The 21204-nt window shown below is 43.1% G+C and overlaps 1 protein-coding gene across 1 annotated transcript in view; it reads right to left on the minus strand.

Moving 5' to 3' along the window:
- Window positions 1-3130: 3130 nt before the first annotated feature.
- Window positions 3131-21204, minus strand: part of dipk1c (divergent protein kinase domain 1C) — a gene marked incomplete at both ends in the record, with an annotated part of 131685 nt that continues 113611 nt past the window's right edge. Inside the window, 3 exons of the mRNA XM_083631949.1 lie at window positions 3131-3343; window positions 5760-5834; window positions 13343-13507. Coding sequence (XP_083488075.1) covers window positions 3131-3343; window positions 5760-5834; window positions 13343-13507 — 453 coding nt within the window. The remainder of the gene's footprint in view (window positions 3344-5759; window positions 5835-13342; window positions 13508-21204) is intronic.

Here is a 21204-nt window from a genome sequence, read left to right on the forward strand (position 1 = left end):
CATCACAGAGCGCCAGCTGTCACTTGGATTCTCTGGGCAATTCTAGACTATTTTCTTACTTTTTCAAGTCACATCACTGTAATCTTTTAGATATTGGTAATTTTTAACTATATCTTTTGACTGGATGACTGATTTTAGTCATCGGAGGTCCGGATCTTATAAGTTAATGTTAGTTACGTTAGAGGACCCAAGTAAACAGCTCGCCTTGCTGACGTCCTGTATCCACCGAACTCCATTGGAAAAATTGTGAGTTTTAACAAACTGTTCATTTAGTGTTTTTTGCCCATTTTAATTCCAGTCTGTTTGTTTAGGAGAGGAGGGGAGTCTAGTATAATCCGGCTTGCAGTAGAAACCTTGTGAACGATGAACACGAATGAATCCAAAGCTTTGAAACAAGCTGAGCACATAGAAACAAGCTGAGCTAACGTTAGCAACAGCGCGGCTTGCAGCGCTCGAGCACCGCCAAATTCCATTTGTGGAAACAATAATTTTAACGTGAAGTTTCTTTCTTCAGCATTTTGACCTGTTGTAATTAGAGAGTCTGTTTGTTTTCAGAGAGGAGGAGACTTCTGCGGGTATCGGCTCCCGGTAAAAACCTTGTGAACAATGAACACTGAGGGAATCCTAATCTCATAAAACGGCTCGCATAATTCCATGCTACTGCACGATGCCATGACACCCTATCTTCTGTTATTGTTTTGAGTGTGAGACCCCTAGCGGCAGAAAATTATATATTGTACATTTAACAAAATAGGCTAGATTAAGAGTATTTTGTTTGATAAAGAATACAGTGTTATTGGTATATGATGCGATGGGGATTACAGCATGCATGTATGCATGTATATAAATAATCTCTGGACTATGATGTTGACATGACCATTGGAATAATCTGGACTATGCTGTTGACATAACTACTTGAATAATCTGGTAACTCCATCAATCAGATAATGATCAATGTATTAGCACTCACTAATTGTGAATGAATGATTTTACTCGCAGCTTAATCGGTTTCAGTTTGTAAAGCCCATGAAACCTGAATTTTAATGCATATAGGCTAATAAACTTCTGAAGAAAATGTTGTTGTTGGATTTTTTTTTATCACTATATTGTTCAAATTGAAATATCCACAGCTTTATTCCAAAAATATTGGTCTCAGTCTTTAAAAACCAATCAAATCAGTTGAATCCTAATCAATATCCAGTATCCATTATGCCATCAATCTAGAAAGCCTGGGGGGGATCATGAAAGTTATTGCACATTAATTAAGTGAAGTTATTCATTATTATATTTTTTACTTATTCTCTGTACATTACATCTTGTCTACAGTATGTATGCTTTGTTTTCTTACCTTGATCTCTCTTTGAAAGAGAAAACATTTATATCTCACTGAGACTATCTGGTCAAATAAAGGTTGAAACACAGACAATAAACAACAAGTCCATATAGTCCACTGCTGGAGAGCTGAGAAGACACTTGCGGCATTCCCAAGCTCTTTCTCTTACAAAATTGCTCTGAAACTCCACTCAGTCGTGTCTTAAATATGAGGTCAGGAGCTGAAGATGGCTGACTGGCATAAAGTTCTTACGGTCTGCCAACACGTACAGTATATGAGTGTCAATGTCCAGGATGAGGATAACATTTCTCCTTTAGGTCCCATGCTGAAAAAGTCACGTTGTAATAGTCTTTATAAAGGCCGAACCAGAGTTTATGAGTTTCTTACATTGTCTTCCGGTACGCTTCACATTGCCTAATATAGCAAGCGGACCTGTTGGACAGATTTTTGTAGGATTACAAAAAAAATCCAACTACAATGGCACTCAGAGTGTTCTCATTTTTATAATGCTACACTTTGACTGATATATGTCTGTATTCCAGGGGAATTTTAATTTGGCGACGCTATGATGCAATCTTCTGCTATGCTTCCTTAGTTCTGCCCTAGGGGGCAGCTGGTAGGTTTTCTCTAGTGAGATTTCAGATCACTTGGGGAAATTCCAAATGTCCACATTGCGTGTTCACACTTGATTAAATGATCCAAACTTAGCAAAGAGTTCGTACTGTAAAGTTTGCACGAAGCAATGTGTCAAAGCCACCTAAGAAGTACAACAGTACTTTACATCCTGACCACGTTTGCCTCATAATGGTCAGACTGAATTGTCAACTTGTTTTACTCCATTTCCATCTTGTAGTCTGACATTGCCTCCACTCTAACCCTAACCAATCACAAGATACCATCTTATCCACCTGAATCTAATCCAGTGGGGAGAACGCAAAAAAAAAATCCTTTGAATAAATATCTTCAAAGCAGAGTGCTGTACAGATTTAAAAGTAAGTGGTACTTTTAATCAATTTACTGTAGAACAGCCTTGATAGCAGTGTCTATCTCATTGTTGTTATTACTCCTCGGCACACTTGACAGGAAACAGCTTGACAACGGCGTTTTTCCCGCCTGTTGTGCTGTTTATTGCAGCTGATTGGATAATTGTTAGTCCCCCTCTGCACTCATTGGACCGGTCGCTTTTTCGACTGAGGAAATCGCTGTTGCCATGATGACAGACCAGAAGCAGTCAAAACTCAAGTCGGTGGAGTGGGTCTGGACCGAGGCAACCATAATGGGACATTTCACTTTGAAGTCAAGGAGTGCTGGGCTAGATCAGAGACAATTCAATATAGAGACAATGCACTCCAGGCTCCGCCAATAGTAGGAAATGCTGCTCTTCCAGTCCCCTAAATGGGTGTGGTCATCAGCTTGTGATTGGCTGTCTGTCAATGGTATAAAAATTCATTGGCTGACCAGTCTCCTAAGGGGATGTGGCAGTGGCGAAACAGATACAGGAAGTGACTAGAAGTTGAACTGTCTCTATATTGAAAAGTCTCTGGCTAGATGCAACACATGAGGCATGACGTCCCGGTTTTCCCTACACCCTTCATGGGTTTATAGTGGAAAAGTTGCACAAGAGCCGTTCTTGGAATGCAAATGCCTGTGTTTTTAATCCTACAAAAGGTTAGCGAGGTCACGTATGTGTTAATGAGAAGTTGCAGTGCAGCAGCTTGATGAAACATTCTCATCTTCCCTAGGTCCCTTCCAAAGTCCCTACTGTGGAGCTGTTCAGTTCACGTTCAGTTCAGCTCCTCAGAAGTTCAGTGCAGTGTGGGTGTGGCCTTTTCCTTCCCAAGCCCCTCCCCCTTCACTCGAAACCCCTCCCTCTTGGAGAAGGCGTGTCAGGATGTTGAGGAGGCGCTGGTGGATGTCTTTGCCACGCCCTTTCTCTCCTCCTCCTTCCTCTTCTTTATCTTCACCGCCGTATGTTTCTGAACACTCCTGCACTGCTCTCTGCAGCTCCACCTGTTGAGAAACGACACAACTGTTTACATTTGCAATCCAGACATTTCAGCCCGTTCTCACTCCCAAGTTGTAATGTAGAACCTGGCTTTGTCACACGCCTTGTAGTCTCACTGGCCAGCCTCCTCATCCCTTCAGCCTCTCCCTTCAGCCTCCTCCTCCCTTCAGCCTCCTCCTCCCTTCAGCCTCCTCCTCCCTTCAGCCTCCTCCTCCCTTCAGCCTCCTCTCCTTTCAGCCTCCTCTCCCTTCAGTCTCCTCTCCCTTCAGCCTCTCCCTTCAGCCTCCTCTCCCTTCAGCCTCCTCCTCCCTTCAGCCTCCTCTCCTTTCAGCCTCCTCTCCCTTCAGCCTCCTCTCCCTTCAGCCTCTCCCTTCAGCCTCCCCTCCTTTCAGCCTTCCCTCCCTTCAGCCTCCTCTCCCTTCAGCCTCCTCTCCCTTCAGTCTCCTCTCCCTTCAGCCTCCTCTCCCTTCAGCCTCCTCTCCCTTCAGTCTCCTCTCCCTTCAGCCTCCTCCTCCCTTCAGCCTCCTCTCCCTTCAGTCTCCTCTCCCTTCAGCCTCTCCCTTCAGCCTCCTCCTCCCTTCAGCCTCCTCTCCCTTCAGTCTCCTCTCCCTTCAGCCTCTCCCTTCAGCCTCCTCTCCCTTCAGCCTTCCCTCCCTTCAGCCTCCTCTCCCTTCAGCCTCCCCTCCCTTCAGCCTCCTCTCCCTTCAGTCTCCTTTCCCTTCAGCCTCCCCTCCCTTCAGCCTCCTCTCCCTTCAGCCTCCCCTCCCTTCAGCCTCCTCTCCCTTCAGCCTCCTCTCCCTTCAGCCTCCCCTCCCTTCAGCCTCCTCTCCCTTCAGTCTCCTCTCCCTTCAGCCTCCTCTCCCTTCAGTCTCCTTTCCCTTCAGCCTCCCCTCCTTTCAGCCTCCCCTCCTTTCAGCCTTCCCTCCCTTCAGCCTCCTCTCCCTTCAGTCTCCTTTCCCTTCAGCCTCCTCATCCCTTCAGCCTCCTCTCCCTTCAGCCTCCCCTCCCTTCAGCCTCCTCATCCCTTCAGCCTCCTCTCCCTTCAGTCTCATTTCCCTTCAGCCTCCCCTCCCTTCAGCCTTCTCTCCCTTCAGCCTTCCCTCCCTTCAGCCTCCTCCTCCCTTCAGCCTCCTCTCCCTTCAGCCTCCTCTCCCTTCAGCCTCCTCTCCCTTCAGCCTTCCCTCCCTTCAGCCTCCTCTCCCTTCAGCCTCCTCTCCCTTCAGCCTCCTCTCCCTTCAGCCTCCTCTCCCTTCAGCCTCCTCTCCCTTCAGCCTCTCCCTTCAGCCTCCTCTCCCTTCAGCCTCCTCTCCCTTCAGCCTCCTCTCCCTTCAGCCTCTCCCTTCAGCCTCCTCTCCCTTCAGCCTCCTCTCCCTTCAGTCTCCTCTCCCTTCAGCCTCCTCTCCCTTCAGCCTCCTCTCCCTTCAGCCTCCTCCTCCCTTCAGCCTCCTCTCCCTTCAGCCTCCTCTCCCTTCAGCCTCCTCTCCCTTCACCCTCCTCTCCCTTCAGCCTCCTCTCCCTTCAGCCTCCTCTCCCTTCAGCCTCCTCTCCCTTCAGCCTCCTCTCTCTTCAGTCTCCTCTCCCTTCAGCCTCCTCTCCCTACAGCCTCCTCTCCCTTCAGCCTCCTCCTCCCTTCAGCCTCCTCTCCCTTCACCCTCCTCTCCCTTCAGCCTCCTCTCCCTTCAGCCTCCTCTCCCTTCAGCCTCTCCCTTCAGCCTCCCCTCCCTTCAGCCTCCTCTCCCTTCAGCCTCCTCTCCCTTCAGCCTCCTCTCCCTTCCGTCTGAGGAGTCTGGCGCCGCAGGTCTCCATAGTGGGATTGCGATGGGCGGCGCTTAGCGGCAGTGCCCTTGGAAAACAGTTTCAAACAATCCAACTTGCTGTTTTCAGCGTGTAGCAATGAGCTAGCGTGTAGGTTTCTGCCTAGTTAGCGTTGTTGTTTTCACTGCGGGGGCAGGGCACTATTTACAGCGACACAACACACAGGGAGGAGGGAGCGGAAGCCGCTCTGATTGACATGGTCGGGGCAATGACAGAGCTTGTAATAAGCCGGGAGCGGACATCCGGCTGCCACCGAAACAGTCGCTCCAATGGGAGGGCAGAGTAGAGCAGAGGAGGGTTTATCCCAGTTATGGAGACCTGCAGCACCAGACTCCTCGGACGGAAGGGAGAGGAGGCTGGCCAGCTGCCATTTTATGGAATGAATGAATTAAAAAGCACTCTGCACCTGAGGGTTCAGACCAGGGAGAACTGCAGTAGAATAGCTTTTTTGTGTACTTGAGCATGTTTTGTGGTCCGCAATTTTAAGTGTGTTTTAAGTGTTCTACTTTGCAGCATTTTGTATTGCGTTCATTACAGAGTACAATCTCTGCAGGATGTCAATGAGCCCCATTATAATTGAACAAATGGTGGCAAAGCAGCACGCACCAGTAGAGGCAGTCCTGCCTTGGCTCCGAGCAGAGTTGGAGAAAACCACGGCCTGAAGATCTTCTCACAAATGACCTAATACATAGAGGTGGAGGAGAGCAAATCAAAGAGGAGAGGAGAGAAGGAGCCAAGAGAGGAGATTAATGGAGGAAAGAAGAAGGGAAGAGATAGTACATAAATAAATTTGAACTTGAAAACTTTCAGAGAAAAAATAGATCTAGTGTAAAAAGTATAAGTGTGTGAGTGAGTGAATCAGTCACCAGAGAACCTGAGTCCTGAGTGTGTAGCGTGGTACTCCCCAGTAGAAAGGCTGGTTAACCAGCCCCACCAAGGGAGCTAGGTCTCTTGGTGTTGCTGTTAGTGTGTGTGCTTTGGAAGCGGGAGAGCGTGGGTTTGAATCCATCCTTTAATAAGAATGAGAAGTGTGTGTGTGTGTGTGTGTGTGTGTGCGTGCGTGTGTGCACGCGCGCGCGCGCGTATGAGAGCAGAATTTCAGTGATGTCATTCTTCGTGGCTGAGGCTAATTAGTTCAGTGATGATGTCATCAGTGATGTCATCATTCCAGGATGTCATGTTCCAGGCCAAGGGGGCCTAACTCACAGGGGGTCCCCACGAGTCCGCTATCATAAGAGATTCATAAGGCTTTTATTAACATTATTAAGCAGTCTATAAACACATTTTTGAGTGCTTATAAATGTCATCTAACAATAAACATGTTTATGATGCTATTATTAACATTTATATAGATTTAGTAACATTATTATCTATCTTCTTATTATAATTTGGCAAGTGTGTGTGTGTGTGTGTGTGTGTGTGTGTGTGTGTGTGTGTGTGCGTGTGCGTGAAATTCGGCCGGCCACGGCTGTGCCGTTTTACGTGCGATCTGGCTGAAACCTTCAGGGGGTGTAAAGAGCACCCGTGCGGGTGACCTGACGAAGCCAGATTTTTTTATTTGGTGATTGCCCTGATTACCTAATGATGTGATGTGATGTCATCAGTGATGTCAGTGAATTAAAAGAGCACCCGTGCGGTGACGGAGACCGGGTTTTTTAATTAGGGCAGATTAATTGCCCTAAGGCTGAGGCTATAGTTCAGTAATGATGTCATTAGTGATGTCATCAGTCTGAGACTGACAAGAGAGACTGAGGGAGGGGGAGAGAGAGAGGGGAGAGAGGAGAGGGAGAGAGACTGAGGGAGAGAGAGAGGGGGATATATTGCGCGCATGCCAATAGGGCAGGCAAGGCCACGCAGCAGCCAAGCTGCAGGATGGGCGAGGCCGCGCATCGGCTGAGCTGCGTATGTGAGCTGCAGGGCCAGCTCAGGGAGCTGCAGGACGGGCGAGGCTGCATAGCGCGCGATATGCCTAATGTGTGTGTGCGTGTGTGTGTGTATACACACACACACACACACACACACACACACACACACACACACACACGTATGTATATATGTATGTATGTATACATAAGCACTCAAAATATAAAGGATGAAGAGGGAAGCCGCTGTATAATGCAAGCATCACTTGTTTATTGCCTTAAAGTACACACCCTACAGAGTTTTGTAGGCTTTCACACACAAACAGGCTTGACATACATGCAGACCACTTGCAACATGCTTCGAGTAAACTCTTCCTCAGGCAGCAATATTATCATTGTTGTTGCCGTTTCCTTTCTCTTCTTTCTGTTGTATTGTATGCTTTGTATGCATTATTATGATTTGGTTTTCTGAGGTAGAGATCCAGTATAAGCCCATCCAGGGTTTCCTGTCTCTACCTGCACATTATTTTGTTGTTTGCATTATTTTTTATTTTTGTCCCTTTCTGTTTTTAAATGTGGAAATAAATAAAACTAAAACTAAACTAAACAATCTTATCTTCCACTTTTTTGTGTGATAGTGAGTTAGGGTTAATTCACTATCAGCACTCCCCATCATCATACAGTCATTACACTGATGAGAGAAGACAGGATGGCCAGACATCTGCTTGACACACACACACATGCACGCACGCACACACATACACACACACGCACATGCATGCACACACACACACACACACACACACACACACACACACACAGTTAAAAGACAAGGCCTCCATTCTCTCAGGATGTGCGGTGGAGTGCCGGGGTCACCAGGGGTCGCGATAAGTGATCAGAAGACACCTGGGCAGCCTCAGACAGATCAATAGGAGAGCAGCATGTCATCGGCGTATCATCGACACCCTCAGTCTGCTCTGCTCTTCATCTTCACTTCTTTTCTTTTCTCTCTTTGTTCTTTTGGCATTCTTTTCCCTTCATCTTCTCCATCCTCTCCTCTTCAATCAGCTTCAGTTCTTCAGTTCACTTTTCCATTTTCCGGCAGAGTGCAGGCACAGCAGCAGATGTGCACATGTATGGAGGATGTAAAACAGAGCAAAATACATGTATGAAGCCTGACTGGAGGGCGAGGACAAATATTACGCCTTCGTCCCCTCTGGCAGAAAGACGTATAGCTCTTGTCCCAAAGAAGCGATAAAAAAAAAAATCCCCAAAGTTTTGGGATGGTATAAAGTTTGACAGAACAAGAGGTCTCTCTCCTGCAGAAACTCTTCTATCTCCAAATATGACCTTTTTTTAATAGAAACATGGTTCTGTCAGGTTATGTTCCCCGAGGATAAAGACTTTCCATAGAAAAATACAGTTGAAATATATAAACGACAGTTTAAATGTGTAGTGGATAGGGGTGTCACAATATATCGTCCCACGAAATTTCGCGATAGTAAAACGTCACGATATGTATCGTTGAGATGAAATCTCATATCGTGATTTTTTTTTTTTTTTTTTTTTTTTTCAAAAGTAGACAAAGAAACGTCTTTGTTTGTTGAAGTTCAATGTGTGGAAAGTAGTTCAGTTGAACAAGTCTCTGAAGAGACACATGAGAAGTTATACAGGAGAGAAACCATTCAATTGAGTTTCTGGCAAAACTGTTTACTTGACAGGAAAAACTGAAGATGCATAAAAAATAGACTAAGAAAAGTCTTGTTGTTTGAGTTTGAAGAAAAACTGAAGATGCATAATGAGAATTTATACTGCTGAGAAACCTTTTAGTTCAAAGTAAATCTAAGTGACGGTGTAACTCATTCTATTTCAAGATAAGCCTTATCTCCAATCTCATGTTTTTTCTAGTTGTTATTGTAATAACAATTTCCCACAACAGCATGTTTTGTATTTGTGCATTTCAAATAAAATACTACTTTTCCAGTCATATATTGTCATTATTCAAGTTTAAAAAAATATTGTTAAAATCGTATCGTATCGTATCGTTATCGTGAACCCAGTATCGTGATACGTATCGTATCGTGAACTGAGTGTATCGTGACACCCCTAGTAGTGGAGCATCCTGCCTGATGAATGGACTGGTTGGAAGGTACAGTGAGAAGAAATATGTCTCTCTGTATTTAAAGCTCCATAGCTTATTTGATGTCTTGTGACCAAGTCAACTTTGCTCCAGGCCCAAATCAGTCTCAAATCTTTTTTTCAGCTTTTTCTCCCCAATTGTAGTTGGCCAATTCCCCCTGCTGTCCACATGCTTCCTCTGATACATGTGCAAGTCGCCAGCCGCTTCTTTTCACAAATGTGTAGAAATGACTGACCAAGCCAGAAGGACCGCTGCGGGAATTGAACCTGGGTCTCCGTGGTGGTAGGAGAGCTTTTACCTCGACATGTTCTCCTCTCCACTCCTCCCCTCTTCTCTCTACTCTCCTCCCCTCTCCTCTCTCTTCTCTTCTCTTCTCTTCTCTTCTCTTCTCTTCATTATCTTTGATTATTTCTGTTCTTTTTCTCTTCATCCCTTTGTTCATGTGTGACTCTTTTCTCATCTTTTACATTGTCTTCTCTTTTCTTCCCATTTCTTCTCGTCCCATTTTATCCTTATTTTTTACCTTTCGTCCATCTCTTCTATCTCAAAAAATTATGAATGGATTTGCATGAAACTTTGTAGAAAATTAGGTCATTTGCCTTTTCCACCTCAGCCATTTTGTGTCTAAAAGGCAGGAAGTAACACATGTGCAACCAAAACATTAATGAGGGCCCCAGCACTGGAACACCTAAATGGTTTGGAAGTTGGGAAACCCTCATTAATGTTTTGCTTGCACATGTTACTTCCTGCCTTTTAGAGACACAATGGCTGCTGTGGAAAAGGGCTAAGGCCAACTTTGAACTGATTAACGTTCCACGCCCACTGGCCAATCACAAAAACATGCCTACGGGTAGTGTCTAGACGGATTGATGTAACGTCTTCTCGCCTTTGCTTCATATGACTCGTCTCTCATTTCTTCTTTCATCTCTTCTCTTCATCCTCAAGTCAAGATGCTCCTATAGACGGGTTTCACAGAATTCTGTTGCTATGAACATGGAACCTACCTTAACAGTTATTGTACTAGCAAACATTGCAACAGGAAGTAAGCTGGGGGCAATTTAGAATGATGCTGTCGGGTTGAAACCATCTATAACCATCGTCTGACTCAAGTTTTCATAATTCAGATCTCTTATCGTGAATATTAATGTTTGGCATAACATATCCGCCTATAGAGGCATATGTTCCCTTTCTTCGCTATCCTCTCCACCAGTCTCATATTCACACATTCTTTTCTATACTGAATACACATATCCCATCTCATATGAGATGTGATATGGGTGATGAGAGTCTATCTGGGCATTGTGCTGGTGATGACGGTGATGATGGCGGTGAGGCAGCATTGGTACGCCTTTGTGTCTTCGGTTACGATTGTGTCCGAAAGTTTCCTCTGTGTCGGCAGGAAGCGCACGAGCCGACCCGGCTGGGACCAGAACTTCAGACTGATTCACACAGCCTAATGCTGGTGTGGAGCTAGAGTCACATGTGCTGAAAGCGTGAGGTTTGGGGTAGAAAGGCATACTATAAAATGAGGAAAACTTGGTCCTTCTGTCTGTCTGCATTCATTTTTCTCCTCAACAGGTTGGCCAATCGGCCCAAGGGGCGGCTGTAGCTCAGGAGGTAGAGCGTGTCGTCCATTAATCGCTTTGGATAAAAGAGGTCGGTGGTTCGATTCCCGCCTCCTCTGCATGTCGAAGTGTCTTTGGGCAAGATACTGAACCTCAAATTGCTCCCATCGCTGTATGAATGGGTGAATGTACCTACTGATCGTAAAGCGCTTTGGATAAAAGTTATTACTATTTGTTGTTGTTGTTGTTAGCAGTAGTAGTATTTCAGTAATAATATAATTTGTAACAATTTAATCATATTGAATTGAATAGTTTTACACATTTATTTTAATTCAATTTAATAATTTAATATAATTGTAACAATAATAATGTCATTTCTACTCATGATAATTAGGCTATAATAATTAGGTACTAATCATATTAACCCTGCATAGAGCATACACAGAAATGCAATCATATTATAGTCAAAATTACATTTTTGAACACTTATTACTCTACATTATTATTATTATTATTAATGTTATTATTATGTGATATTTGTCAATTGAATTATTTCTGAATAATATTCATACTCATAATCATAACAATCATACTATTAATAATTATAAGAAGGCTCTGGCCATTTGCAAATGCTACTGTAAAGTTTTGTTTTCCTCTCAACAGTGGTTCATAATCATAACAGTAGCTATTTAGATCTCAAACAACCACAACAGTAAAGATGAAATTAAAGAAGTTAGCTTATTATTTACGTAGCTATTATTGAAATGGATTTTCAAAGCATTAAAATTACATATTACACAATAGACAATGTTAATAATAGATACATTATTTTTTGCTTGAATGACTTATTCAATAAAAAAGAAGAGCAATTTCGATAAAAAGTTAAGAAAATGTAAAAAGAGATCTTTATTAGATATTATTTATGTTGTCATAGCATATATTTAGGATTGTCTGCTGAAGAATTGATATACTGTATCTCTTTAATTTAAGTTCTTGGTTGACATTTTTAGACTCCTGTATTGATGATAATGATTATAATGATGATTAGCTTTATCCAGCAGAATGAGATAATTGCACGAGAGAGACTTCAAAGTACAAGTAATAAAGGAGCTCAATAAAATAGAGCTGAATGTAGAGTTTCTCAAATGGCCCTCTCTGAATATTAAGATAGCTGCTCACATATTCACAGATTTATGGATATCTCATTAACAGATTTACACATTGACAAACACAAAGGCAGAATTAATCCTGAATGTCGGAAAATAATGCTTTTCCTCCCAATTTTGGAAGTGAACTCTTCCAATTGAAAACATACAAAAGTGTCACTTTGTCACAGACTTAACATTCTGCACGTCGCTTTACTGCACACTTATAATTAAATGTTGTGAAAGATGGCTTCCCCAGGATTCATATAAGTCTGGAAGAAGCCGACCGACAACCCTGTCATTTATCAACCGCCTTGTTTGAAGTTGGCTGTCTGTCGACAAGCGGCTGAGCAGACATGTTGAGACCTAAGCTCAACCGCAAACCACATTTACTTTTTACATTTGAGGCATTTGGCTTCTTTCCAGAGAGAGAGACGTACACTGAGTTTAACAGGACAGCTTCAATCATGCAACATTACAACCAACCAATAATAATAGGTAAAGGGTCAAACAAGCCACAGCGCAGGCTATATAATTTGGAGGGGGAAATAACTTTTATTTTATATAACAATTAAATTTGAATTTTTTGCAAAATTGATTCTTACATTTGAATCAATGAACAGTCTGTGTTGCCTTTCTAAATTTAAAAATTCAAATTAAACTGATAAAGTGATAAACTGAAATGTAAATCCATAACTTCATAAATAAAATCTAAATCGATTTTCTGAATTCATAAACTAAATGTCAAACTTTTTTCTAAATCGATTAACTCAATTCACCCTTGTGAAATTTATGAATTGAATGTAGAATCACTTTTCTATAGCTTATTGATACATTTAATTCAGTGTCAATGTCATTCTCTGTGTGAACATGATGAATTGAACCAGGGGGAAATTAACTTTTTTAAACAAGGGCTATTTTTGCCCCTGTGAAATATATTTTGGGGCATTTTGGATAATTTCCAGGGCAATTTTATGTTGGGAAATACTTTAGTTGCACCTACAGTATGTAGCATGACAGACCAATCAATGACTCATGCATATTTTATTTCTAAAAGTTCATAAACAATCACCGTTAAAGATCCCCATTTCCTATCTCAACTGGCATTGTCTGGCATGTTATTAATGTACTTGGCAAAAGCATGAGTGAACTAGCTGGCCAGCTAGCTTGTGCTGCCTGTCACTGAGGTAAATAACGCTAGTAGGAGGAGGGGCGGGATTGTACGGATGCCTAGTTGGCCATTTTCGAGTCACGGTTTGCAAATGCAGACTAATGTTAAAATACAGAAAGTATTAAACTCTTTATTTTATGCGGGCATTTAAAAGCCCCCGTCACCCCAGTTCCAAGGGCAATTCTAGATTTTTTTAGGGGCATTTTGCCCCGAGCCCCTAATTTCCTACTCTGAATTGAACACAACCTCCCTCTGAATGAAAGTTGCGTGATGCGGACGTGTCTTAGGACAGTGATTGGCTCTCACCTGCAGGTTGCTGTTGGTGCGGCGTGCACTGCACCTGTGTTTCCTTCGGTCACACCTGGACGAACAGTCAAAGAAGTTACAGTCGTCATCGCTGGTGCAGTTCTGCTCCAGAATGTCTCTCATCTTCGGCTCAAAGAACGCCATGTCTACGTCAATCGCCACCACCTACAGAGAGAGGGACAGAGCAGAGAGACAGAGAGAGAAAGAGAGAGTCAAATACTGGGGTTTGGTCAGGACCCCTTCTCATCACTTTTTAAGACCATTTTTCAACATGCAGAGTTGCAATAGACTTCTTTAGAACTCCCACAACATGCAGGGTAGTCCAACAGACTTCTATAGAACTCCCACAACATGCAGGGTAGTCCAACAGACTTCTATAGAACTCCCACAATGTGCAGGGTAGTTCCATATACTGCTATAGAAGTCCCACAATGTGTAGGGCCCAATATACTTCTATAGAACTCCCACAATGTGCAGGGTAGTCCAATAAATAGACTTCTATATAACTCCCAAAAAATGCAGGGTAGTCCAATAGACTTCTACAACTCCCACAACATGCAGGGTAGTCCAATAGACTTCTATAGAACTCCCACAACGTGCAGGGTAGCCCAATAGACTTCTATAGAACACCCACGACATGCAGGGTAGTCCAATAGACTTCTATAGAACACCCACAATGTGCAGGGTAGTCCAATAGACCTCTATAGAACACCCACAACATGCAGGGTAGTCCAATAGACTTCTATAGAACACCCACAACGTGCAGGGTTGTCCAATAGACTTCTATCGAACTCCCACAATGTGCAGGGTAGTCCAATAGACTTCTATAGAACTCCCACAACGTGCAGGGTAGACAAATATACTTCTATAGAACTCCCACAACGTGCAGGGTAGTCCAATATAATTATATAGAACTCCCACAACGTGCAGGGTAGTCAAATATACTTCTATAGAACTCCCACAACGTGCAGGGTAGTCCAATAGACATATAGAACTCCCACAACATGCAGGGTAGTCAAATATAGTTCTATAGAACTCCCACAACGTGCAGGGTAGTCAAATAGACTTATATAGAACTCCCACAACGTGCAGGGTAGTCAAATAGACTTCTATAGAACTCCCACAACGTGCAGGGTAGTCAAATATACCTCTATATAACTCCCACAACATGCAGGGTAGTCAAATATACTTCTATAGAACTCCCACAACGTGCAGGATAGTCAAATATACTTCTATAGAACTCCCACAATGTGCAGGGTAGTCAAATATACTTCTATAGAACTCCCACAACGTGCAGGGTAGTCAAATAGACTTCTATAGAACTCCCACAATGTGCAGGATAGTCAAATATACTTCTATAGAACTCCCACAACATGCAGGGTAGTCAAATATACTTCTATAGAACTCCCACAACGTGCAGGGTAGTCAAATATACTTCTATAGAACTCCCACAACATGCAGGATAGTCAGATATACTTCTATATAACTCCCACAACGTGCAGGATAGTCTAATATACTTCTATAGAACTCCCACAACGTGCAGGGTAGTCAAATATACTTCTATAGAACTCCCACAACTCCTCAGAGTGGAGAGGGGTCTTGAACTATTTATTATAAGAGCTGAGATTCAGGTTAGAAACGGAGTGAAAATGACAAAGGCCCCGCCCGCCCCCTTTCAGGATCATGTGATTTATTTAGACGCTTTGAGACGTGCAGACACATACATCATTTTTTTGGCACAAGAAACAGAAAGGCTGATATTTAACTCTTCACTTCCCAAATCTGCTCTTCTTCTCTGGTATAAAAGTTAGTAAGTGGGTTCTGTTTGTTTAAAACTTTGTCCCACGTTGGATGATGTCATCAGTGATGGTCAGCAATTGTGATGTCACTGATGATGTCGCAATGTCTATGACATGCAAAGTTGAGCAATTGTGCACTTAGTGATGTCACTCCAGCACTCGATGTCATCAGTGATGGTCGCTCGAGCAATTGCAATGTCACTGAAGATGTCACAATGTCTATGCAATGTACGGACACTACTTTTCTCTCACTACTGATCACTCACTGACATCATTAGTGATGCGAAGTTGAGCAATTGTGTGCTGAGTGATGTCACTCGAGCACTCCATGATGTTATCATTGATGGTTACTCGAGTAATTGGGATGTCATCAGTGAGTGATGTCATCAGTGATGCGAAGTTGGGCAAATGTGGCTGCGCCTGCCACTGGAGTAGGCGAGGCTATGGGGCAGCTGAGCTGAGTTGCGTATGCGAACCCGTGCAGCGGGCGAGCTGCAGGGCGGGGGAGGCCACGCATCGGCCGAGCCTAGGAATTGAGCGCCCGTAGCGAGCGAGATTTAGTATAGTATAGACTAGTATAGACTAGTATATCATACTTTCAGATATGCATTATGTTCTGCATTTTTGGCTTAAATCATCAGATGGCTTACCTCAGTTTGTTACTACTTGATATGTAGCCTGAATTTAGGTCAGACACATCTGTCCAGCTAGATAAATTGAGTTCCACTGCCTTCATACCAGCAGTCGTATCATATATTAATGTTTTCTCCAAACGGTGTAAATCTCTTGTTCGAAAGCAAACTTTTTAAGTGGATGTTACTCCTCTATTGCTCCTCATTATTCTTGTTAAAACAAAGTTGAAGTTTGCTATTTTAGCTGTAAAAATAAACAAATGAGCAAGATGGACGGTCTTCCTCCCGTGTCTCAGTTCTGCAGAACCTCCCAGCAGAGGACAGACGAGGCGAAGAGGGATACATGCACAGAGTTCAGACAGTCTGACAGTTCAGACAGTTTAGACAGTCTGTCTCTGAGACAGACCCGGGTCACACTGGGACAGACCCGTTCATGCTGTGAGAGAGACAGAGTCACTGCCCGCTATGAGACAGACCCGGTCACACTCTGAGACAGACCCGGTCACGATGTGAGAAGACAGACCCTGTCACGATGTGAGACAAACCCAGTCACGCTGTGAGACAGACCCGGTCACGATGTGAGACAAACCCAGTCACGCTGTGAGACAGACCCGGTCACGATGTGAGAAGACAGACCCTGTCACGATGTGAGACAAACCCAGTCACACTGTGAGACAGACCCTGTCACGATGTGAGACAAACCCAGTCACACTGTGAGACAGACCCGGCCACGCTGTGAGACAGACCCAGTCACGCTGTGAGACAGACCCGGTCACGCTGTGAGACAGACCCAGTCACGATGTGAGACAAATCCAGTCTTTTTTTAGGAAGACTTTCTTTGTACTTTTTAAAGTATTTTTTATAATGGTATACTTTTTTTACCGAAGTGACTTCACTACTTTTAAATGCACATTCCGTTAGTGAATGAATTCTGATTTTTGTTTTGCACACCGCACTATGAAAACAGCACAGTAGAATTGGGAGGTCCATAATCACTTGCACCTTTAGGGTGCCCAAACTGGTGGCTCGTTGCATTGGCCAATGAAATTAAATGGCGTTCAAGACTGGCCAATTGAATTAGACAGGTGTAATGATCCCCATCGTGACATTAGTTCAGAAATCTCAGTTTCATTTGAAACTGCTGATAGCCATATCAAAATGGATGGATCTGATTGTGATATTGCTGCTGCTAGCAGCTCTGGATCATGTGGTAAAAGAGGGAATCACCAAACTGAGCATCCCTGGCTGCTGAAAAGTATTTTACTACTAAAATACTAATAATAATAATAATAGTAATACTATTTTCCTCTTCCTGGTTAATCACATTGCATTGGGACAGCTTATAACTGGTAACATGTGCTGGATGTGTGAAATAATTATTAGGGTAAATAATTAAAATATACAATATACAACATTTTTAAAGTAATGCAAATGTACATTTACTTAAGTAATTTTAAACAGGCTACTTTTTTTATTTGAGTAATTTCCTGGATGGGTAATTTTACTTCATTAACTGCTTAGTTCATTTCCAGTGACGTAACAATAGTTGTCCTTGAGTATGATTTGTCAGTACTATTTCCACCTCTGCTCATACTGATGCTAACGGGAAAATGGGCAGTTTAGAAAAAGCAAATCCAAAGGCCAGAGAGGGAATTTCAAGTCCAAGCTCATTAGGCTGGCTCTAACGAAACACAATTAAGTCTAAGAAATGAGAGCCTCGTTATTGCTCTTACGGTATTAGCTTTGCCCATAAAAGTATATGGAATAATGATCATTCACTGTAGGTAATGCCAGTAAAACAAGCAGTGCCAAAACAGATAGCCGGAGTTTGACTGAAGCAAAAACATCACAGGAGAGGGAGGGATGCTATTCACTTTAACAGCATGACCTCCATGCTGCTTTTATACAGTCGCCTATAAACCAAGCTGTGCATCAAGTCATGTTAATATGAGACAACAGACACACCCAGTGAGGTGCAGACAGGAAGTAGAACACACACCCAGTGAGGTGCAGACAGGAAGTAGAACACACAGTGAGGTGCAGACAGGAAGTAGAACACACAGTGAGGCGCAGACAGGAAGTAGAACACACACCCAGTGAGGTGCAGACAGGAAGCAGAACACATAGTGAGGTGCAGACAGGAAGTAGAACACACACACAGTGAGGTGCAGCCAGGAAGTAGAACACACAGTCAGGCGCAGACAGGAAGTAGAACACACAGTGAGGTGCAGACTGTAAGTAGAACACACACCCAGTGGCGTGATTTCTATTCGCACATAGGTTACGCAATAACCACGCCCTGTGCCCGCCTACGCAGCAGTCAAGCGCCGGGATTGGCCAGGAGCAAGACTTTTGTCTTCTCCTTTTGACAGCTGGAATCTCCCACACCACAAACGCTGGAGGGCACGCAGCCCAGCGATTTCATGAACCAACTGAATTGCTCTTGAGAACGGACAGCGATTTCGAGAGCGGACATTGAAATGAATTATGGTCACCTACCTTCCTTAGCATAGTAATAATAATAAGCATAATAATTGTAATCTACACAATGTACACAATCTACAATAGTGTTGTCACGGTACTCGGTACTTCGGTACTTGGACGGTACTACATTGCTACGGTACTGAACGGTACCTGTTTTTCATGGTACCGAGGGTACCGAATTTACTATTTAGTTTGCCACCATGGCTTGGCTTCATGGACCCAGCCGCCAGCTAACATTAGCCTGTCTGCCTGAGCAACACACATGCATACTGCGCATACAGCCCCACGCACTTCCGGGACTACGGTGTCCCCGAACGTCCACAGGTAATCGCGAACAGTCATTCACAGCTTGTTGACACGAGCAGTGCACACAGGCGGCGAAGAGAATGGCTACGGCTGCAGCAGGAGCGGCTGCTCCTATTCCAACAACTCAACTTGTTGAGAAGAAGAATGCAAAGAGTCGCATTTGGAAATATCAGTCCCCAAAGCCCCATCTGCAAAAAGTGTGAAAGGGAGTTCCAAACCAAACAGGGTAACACATCCAATCTCGCCAAGCACCCAGACCTGTTCAAAGAATCCAAGGTGGGTTAATTCTTTCAAACGGCGTAAAATAACACGTTTAACAACATATCAAACGGACCTTATCCTGTCACATTAGTTTTTGAGATAGCTGGCAATGCATTGTGTAACCAAAAAAACGTTTGGCTAACGTTAACGTAATAACGTTAACGTGTTTCGTAATGGAATCATTATGGGACCCGGGTAATACCTGGTACAGCGTTAGCTAGCATAGTGTAGCGTGTGTGCAATGCAATGTTTGTAATGGAATCATTATGGGACACGGCTAATAGCCAAACTTAGCCATAGTTCAACATGGCATCAAAATAAATACAAGCTTCTTTCGGGTGAAACATGTCCGTGAATTAAAACTAGCTACATAAAATTGCTTGCACTCTACATGTGTGCATGTGCAGTTGTCTTTATCATCTCTTTATTTTAGTAAATCTCACTGACGTTACTTTCCATTTAACAGTATGCGAGAGATGAAGATGAAGAGGAAGGCACAAGTCGCGGAGCCCAAAAGACCACCCATCAGACAATTCCTGATGTTTTTGAAAAGCAGAGGAAATATGACAAGAACTCACATGAAGCAAGAAAGTGTGATAGGGCATTGGCAGAATTCATATGCATCGATCAAATACCAATATACACCGTTGAAAAAAAAGGATTCCAGCAATTCTGTGAAATAAATTAAATTATAATATTTAATATAATAATAAAATTAAATACTTGAGGGCTACATGCCACTGTCTGTACTCACTGCCATACAGAGTTGAATGTAAGAAGAAGTAAGCAGAAGCACATTGTTTTGTTTTAAAGTTGAAGGCTACATGCCATTTGTTAATTGGAAATGGTTGCATACTTTAACACGTTCACTGCCAATGACGAGATATCTCGTCTTACAGAATCCAACCGTTGACTGCCAAAGACGAGATATCTCGTCTTAAAAAAAAAAAAAAAATTTGACGGTCGGGCATGGATCAACGCTCCCCCCGTCTCCTATAAAAATATTGGAGTCAGCGAACGTGTACAACCCATTCCACGGACCCACTAAGTGGCGACAGTGCTCTCCACACTAGGAAAAGCAGAGCCAAAACTGTAGGGTAACGCGCGAGGAAACCATTCTCTACTGTAAAATGGATTGGCGAAAACGCTTTCACTTTCGCGCATTATCGCGCTGGGAGCTGGCGGTGGGGGATTCCAAAAATAGACTGGGTGGAAAACACAGTTTGAAACACGCAGCATAAAGCCTAGAATCGCACAAAGCTTCATCAAAGCTCTCAAACCCAAGAAACAAGTGAGCCCTATCCACACTCGCTGCCAGGGAGGGAGGCTGCTCAAACTCGCAGCAGCAGCAGCAGCAGCAGAACACTCGCTTGTGACAAACGCAGGCTGAAAGCCACCAGACACGCCCACGGAGGGAGGAGTTTGAAGGAGAGGGCGTTCAGAACTATATTGTTTAGATGTCTGATCTCTCACTGATGCCAAAAATAAATGGTTAAAGTGACTGTTCTGCCTGTTTGATTGAATTTCACAAAACTGCGATTATCTCAGCTTTCACTCTCAGATGCTGAAACCATGCTGTACTCAACGGCTAATATCTACATAACTACTAACTCTACAAACTAACTCTTTTAGACAGAGAAAGCACAAAGCACAAACTCCAAGCAGAAAATAATCCTCGGCTCTTGTAAAATGAGCCAGAATCCTCAAAAAAACCCTCTGGCAGAACCTACCTACAGTAAAAAAAAAAAAGGCTGGCAGTGAATGTGTTAATAAAGGAGAATATGTTCAAGAAATATCAGTCTGTTTTTTTTTTACCGTGGTACCGAAATTGGTACCGAGTACCGTGGAAATTCACTAGTACCGGTACCGACTACTGAATTATTGGTACCGTGACAACACTAATCTACAAAAACATGCAATAATATAAACGGTGTTGTGTTCACGTTCATAGCTCATATCATAATATAATGCATATCATTAATTTCAAGCTCAATTCTTACCCAGAGAAAAGGTACAGCACTGAAAATGTAACAAGCAATAGTTTTTTAAACATCTTTATTTTAAAAGATGAAAAAACCCAGGTGCTTTAGTCCCAAGCTTCAACAAGCAGTAATTTTATCTCAAAAATCAAATACAATAAAAAAAATCCAGTCCACAGTTTTTTCTACATTTTTCCCAAGTCCAGGGAATCCCTGTTCCAGTCCCAACAAAAAACTACAAAAACATGCAATATAAAACCATAGATAAAGTTGAACACACACCACAACCAATAAAACCAAAAGTAAAATAAATTATAAATAGCAATAAAGTAAAACACCAATATACAAAACATGCAATATAAAACCATAGATAAAAAGTTGAACACACACCACAACCAATA

This window comes from Poromitra crassiceps (genome assembly GCF_964638095.1).
Source record: "Poromitra crassiceps genome assembly, chromosome: 2".
Taxonomy (NCBI): domain Eukaryota; kingdom Metazoa; phylum Chordata; class Actinopteri; order Beryciformes; family Melamphaidae; genus Poromitra; species Poromitra crassiceps.